This window comes from Protobothrops mucrosquamatus, unplaced genomic scaffold, assembly GCF_001527695.2.
Source record: "Protobothrops mucrosquamatus isolate PMUCROS unplaced genomic scaffold, P.Mucros_1.0 scaffold9540, whole genome shotgun sequence".
In the NCBI taxonomy this organism is placed as follows: Eukaryota; Metazoa; Chordata; class Lepidosauria; order Squamata; family Viperidae; genus Protobothrops; species Protobothrops mucrosquamatus.
The window spans coordinates 2,082-7,977 of record NW_015395329.1 but is presented as its reverse complement, the minus strand read 5'-3'; the positions used below and the strand labels follow the sequence as shown (position 1 = coordinate 7,977).

Below are 5,896 nucleotides of genomic sequence, written 5' to 3'. Positions count from 1 at the left end.
TCACTTGTGAAGCAGGGCAGTTGGCTTTCCAGCATTTACTCCATATTTCTGGGTAACCTGCAGAAGGAGTTAGTGAAATGTGTTATGTGACTGATTAGTATGCTCTGTGCCACTGCCTTATGATACTACTTGTGTATTGATGAGTGGACAATTTTGTTACTATGATGTTGGAAGCAGATTTTTACACAGCCAATATTTTGTAATGGCAAGAAAATCATACAGATTTTGTTGGTAGTAGGAACCAGAAAACCTTCTCATACAAGCCAGAGAAGAAAAGGTTTCTACCAGATACCACTCCATCTCGCAAATTAACTTTTGTGTTGTGCAAAAACCTTACTTTAAAACAAAACTTTGTATCTCTCCTCTGTTTTATTATTAGTCCACCGACATGAGAAACTGGCATCTGGAAGCAGTGGGTAATGTCATGAGTATTCCTACAACTTTCAATCCTATAAGCAACAGTGTTGTTGCTGATGTCCAGGAATTACCCCCCTTTCTACACAATTTATATTGGGTGGCACCATCATCTTACTTAGGGAATAAGGTATATGATCCTTTCTGTAATATCTGTTAAAATTCTCCCATTATCAGCTCCAAACACACTTTTCTCTTATCTTTTTTATTCTATTTATAATAGCCAAATACAGGTGGGGCTCCCAGGTAGCAGACTATAAAGCATAGTTTATGAATTATAGTAGCTGGATTCATACAACATGCTAAGCCAAAACCAAACAAGTCATAGTATCGCTTAGAACAAAGTAAATTCAGGCAAAGTAAGTTTCTAGCAAGTGACAATCTGATACATCAACAAAAAGCCTTTTAATGACAAAGGATTTTTTTATTTTCTTGATTTCTCTGTACCAATATTGGAAATGCAGTTGAAGATATTGTGAAGACTAAATATCAGAATTATCTTACAGTATAAAATCCAATTTCTATATTTCCTGTAATTTGTTATTTAGCTTTCTTCATATGGAGGATATTTAAGCTATCAGCTGAAATCCTTTGGCTTACCTAGTGAAGGCATGGCTCTCCTGGAAAAAAGACCAGATGTACAGCTAATTGTAAGTCAAATAATATATATAAACACGAATGCATCATCTTAGCTTTAAAAATGTTTATCCTTTACCAGCACATTTTCTGTGCTTATGTGGTGCTTACTGCACAACCACAATGTGAAAGTATAAAAGTTTGAGAGGTCTTTATTTAAATATGTCATTTTGATGACTCTTGTTCTTTAAGTTCTGTTAATTGTCATGAAAATGCCTTACTAACCATTTTTAGAGGACATGGATTCATGATATGTGCTTGTCTCATCAACCCACTATAGTAGCAGTCTAACTGTGTTCTTTATCCTAGTTTTTATGGTTTCTTTGACCACAGGTCTTGGCATATTTATAATTTCTGATGCCCCATTAATGATCTTGATTATGATAGCCCGGTGGTTAGGGCTAGTATCTGATAAGCTCCTACAGTCTAGTTAATGCTGTTCATGCTTCCTTCCTTACATTGGCACTGCTCTCCATGGGCTTTTTAGTAGGGCTGTAATAGAAACTGGACATTGAGTTTCTGTGGAGGCACAAGTAAGCCTAGTGCTGTTAACCAAGTGCTGTGAACACATTATCCAGGTTATTTAAATGCATTGATCAATTGGTTATGTGCCACCATGACAATCTGTCCTTAGACTGATGAAAGACTCTCCTGGTCTTTCAAGTCTTCTGCCAGTGCACCCACCACTACTGTAACTGATAACTATCTAAGTTGTCTCTTCTCTTTCCTTTTCTGCTTCCCACCATTACAAACTTTTCCCCAAAATAATACACATTGGAATGGTGGTTTTCTTGAAGACCACTAGACTTGTTTTTAAAGACATGTTCCATAGTCTTTCAAAAGACAGTAGACTCTGTAGAAAGACTACAGTAGACTGCCTGTTGATTTTAACTGATAGAGCTTAGTTGCTGGTTCTGTCAAAATTAGTGGGTTATAGGCTTTCTGTTGCTTTGGCTGATGAGTAATTTAGGCCACACTTTCTATTTTTTTATTACTTTGGTGTGATGCCATTTTGCCCACTGTACCTTAATAACATTTTACATACTGCATAGATATCTCCTGTTAGTGTTGACTATGGCCACTTGCTGCTGGCATTGCTTTCTTTTGCAGTACTTTGAAATATTTATAAGCTGACATGGTGTTGACCAGAATTCTGCCAGTTTTCCCCTTTAACCCAAACGACAGACAAGTAAACCTCTTTCAAATAAACTAGAAATAGTAGAGTAACATATCAAGGAGGTGCAGGATTGGCATAGATGAAGGGGAAGGGGAAGGAAACTCTCTCAGAGCACCATATGAATTCCCTCCATCTCTTTAGTCAGTTTTCCTTGTCTGTCCCATCAATCTGTCATCTAAGCTATTTTTGGACACAGGTCTACTGTCTTCCAGTAAGCTGGCAGACCCGTGTTCATAAATAGCATGAATGAGAAGTTACCAATGCAGATCACCCCCAGGCTGAAGAGGGACATATATGGTCAATAAAGAAATGAATGTGTGAACTAAGAGTTTACTCTAATTTTGAGTTTCCCCAGCCTGGTAGCTTCCAGATACATTGATTGTTATAATTTCTGTTATAATTTCTAGCCAGCATGCCATAAACTATCCAGGTTCATCTCTGTCTAAACAAAGCCTTCACATTATTTATACTACTATAGATCTGGCTATCAAACTGATGTAATACTAAATCAAATTGATGTAATACTATGCTTATTCCCTTATTCTTGTTTGTTGAGATTTATTAATACTGAAAGTATTTCTAAAGTTAATACAATACTAAGAGTAAAAAACATTTCTGATACCACAAAGGTTAATACATTGTTAGTTACATGCATTTCCATTGGCAGGTAGCCATAATCATGCAGAAAGCATTATCCTAAGTTGCAGATATTTAGGTACATGATTTGCTGGGAGAAAGAGAATTGTCAATAAAGATGTCAATGCGTGATGAAATTCAAAAGTGATAATTATTTACCTCATATACAAGTAATTATATTGTTTCAATATTTTGTTTCATGTGGCTATCACTGTTGGCCTAGTATTTAAAAAGCTCACATTTTGAATCACATGATAAATCCATTTGGCAAGAAGATGGTGGGATATAAATTTTGAGCTAGTAACTTTAATGATGCTAACTCTGTGGGAAACATGCTAATTTGGTACATAGGTACAATATTGTACTGACATTCGATTTGAACTATTTTTGTACAGGGAAGGGAGATGAAAATATCCTATATAGATCCTAATAATCCTTTGCCAGACAAAATGTATTATGGATCAGTTCAATTAGTTGAGGTAAGAATGATGTTAACTCACTTTTGATAAGCTATGTCATCAAATATTTGCCTATTTTGATCTACAACAGAAAAAGCAAATGTACATGTTCCTGCTCTAAGGATAATTTCCAAGACTACATTTCTGAATATTCCATTGTCTACTGGGAGAAAAAGCTTATAAGCATGCATTAATTGTGCAATAAATATTTCTTTGACATGGTACATAATGAATCTTTATAGCGAGCTTATTATTCAGTAAATAATTGAGAATATTTTCTCAGTGGGAAAAAAAACAGCGGTGTGGAGCCCAAGATTAGTTTTCATGTGCTACAGAAAAAGATAGCAAGTTTATACTTGGAAGGGAGAACAACATTTTTAATCAGCATTTGGCCAGAGGGATAGCGTCCCTGGGTGCAGTGGGTCTTTGGGACTCTGGTGGAGGATTACTAGCTGTGTTGCATACTGGCTCAAGTCTCTTTCCTTCCACTTGCTTTGCTTCTATGTTGTAATTAATCAAAGATTTTAGAGACACTATATGTATCCAGTGCTTTATCTATTTACGAAAATATGCCTGTTGTGCTACCACGGAACTTCTCATGCCAGAAGACTTTCGGGGGAATATTGCCAGGAGCTAGATTGTAAAGATAGTTTGCTTGGTTACTTATGTGGATACATTTCTTCCTTCAAAACAGAAGAGCAGCATCAGATTATTCTGGCATCCAATAATTTTGTAATATGGTACAATAATGTGTTGCCTTGCAGTTAAGCAACTACTTGCACTGGTTACTTGAATAGTTAAGCCGAGTTCTTGGCTGATTCATGTTTAGACTTGAAAAATAAAGATATTTGGCATCATACTCTACCTTCAATTACAGATGTACTTGAAGATTGAGGCCATTCCAAACTGACATTTTGATGTATGAGACTGAGTTAAACATTAGAACTGAAGATAGGAATTTGAATCTTGCTCCAAAGCACCCTAGAAATGGTCTAACAAATGCCTTTTATTGTAGTATAAGTAAGGAATGAATAGCATTTAATGCAGTTTGCTATTCAAAATGAATAAGAATGGAACCTGTGGACAATATATGCATAGCATCATGCTATATAATATTTTAATATGTTGGAAATGGAAGATTATATACAGTTTTATTTTGCAACAATTTTCCCCTTCATATACCCAACGTATTTGATTCTCTCTGACTGATATGATAGAGAGTAACCTAATAAGATGTCAAAAAATGTTTCTGTTAAAGAACATTGTCTTCCAGGGCAGAAGCTTGATAGGTTAATTAGAGAAGATTTTTTTTTGAGAATTTAGTGATGGGTGAATGTGTGAATGGATTATTATCTTAGAGTGGGAGGGGTTTACGTCTTTTCATCTTTTGGAGGATATATTGGTGCAGGAGAGATATGAGTACATGAGACAATTGTGGAAGGTGCTGAGGAAGATGGAGATTATGGTATGACGGAAATAGCAGTTTGTGTACCATTCTTAGGCCAGTTTACCAGTCAAGGCAAGGAAGACTCCCAACAATTTTCTTTCTGCCTCTTTTCTCCTACTTACATACTGTATTTCCTGGGAGATTTGATCTAGGGCAAAAACTGTACTGGGCAAACTGTATAATGTCATCAGGACTAGGTTCTTCCCACCAGCTTTCCAAGTTTATGAGCAGAGACTTGAAGGGATTTGGAGAGGGCAGTTACAATTGGCAATCATGGGCCTGCCCTAAGTCCTCAGGATAGAAGAGTAGCAAGGAATACCTATTTCCAATTGTAAATGATTTATCCACTATACCTCTTTTTGGAAAAGACCAGCTTGGCCACTACATCTCACAAGCTGGTTCCCTCATGAATAGATTGTTATAATACAGGGAACCAATCTTCAATCATTTATATCCCAGTGGGAGCAAGTGGATTCCCCTCCCCTTGTTTTCTGAAGTAAAATCAAGATGTTTGTGTTGACATATATATCTCCAATTGGTTTGCATAAACCAGGGGTCTTCAAACTTGGCCCTTTTATGACTTGTGGACTTCAACTTCCAGAATTCCTTAGCCAGGAATGCGGGCTGAGGAATTCTAGGAGTTGAAGTCTACAAGTCATAAAAGGGCCATGTTTGAAGACCCCTGGCATAAACGAAAGTGCTGTTGCTGCTTGACAACAAAACATTATATATATATATCCTGATCAAAGGCAATGGACCGTTCTGGCTGAAATTCAGGACCCCCCATTTCTTCATCAGGAGGAGAAGGGAACCACCACCACCCCGACTCGACAGGAGACGATGACCCACCTGCCGTGTGGACCCCGGACTCCAGCGCGGAGACGCTGGGGAGGGGAGTGGGGCAGGCTGAATGACCTGCAGGAGGATGTGCAGACGGAGGACGCTGACCGCAGGGAGGGGGGGAGAGTTGCGATCGCGGCTCCGAGCCTTAGATCCCAGACACCAATGCGAACGCATCGGGGAGGGGAATGGAACAGACTGAATAGCCCATGGGACAGCGGGCGAACGGAGGACGCCAGTCGAGGGGAAGTGAGGAAGATTGCGAGGAGTGGAGAGAGTTCCGAGAGG

General features: G+C 38.1%; 1 protein-coding gene across 1 annotated transcript in view; it reads left to right on the top strand.

Annotated features, from left to right (window-relative positions):
- The first annotated feature begins 388 nt into the window (after positions 1-388).
- Positions 389-5,896, top strand: part of LOC107301005 (laminin subunit alpha-3-like) — a 6,703-nt gene continuing 1,195 nt past the window's right edge. Inside the window, exons 1-3 of the mRNA XM_015830278.1 lie at positions 389-544; positions 963-1,064; positions 3,259-3,342. Of these exons, the coding sequence (XP_015685764.1) occupies positions 389-544; positions 963-1,064; positions 3,259-3,342 (342 nt within the window). The remainder of the gene's footprint in view (positions 545-962; positions 1,065-3,258; positions 3,343-5,896) is intronic.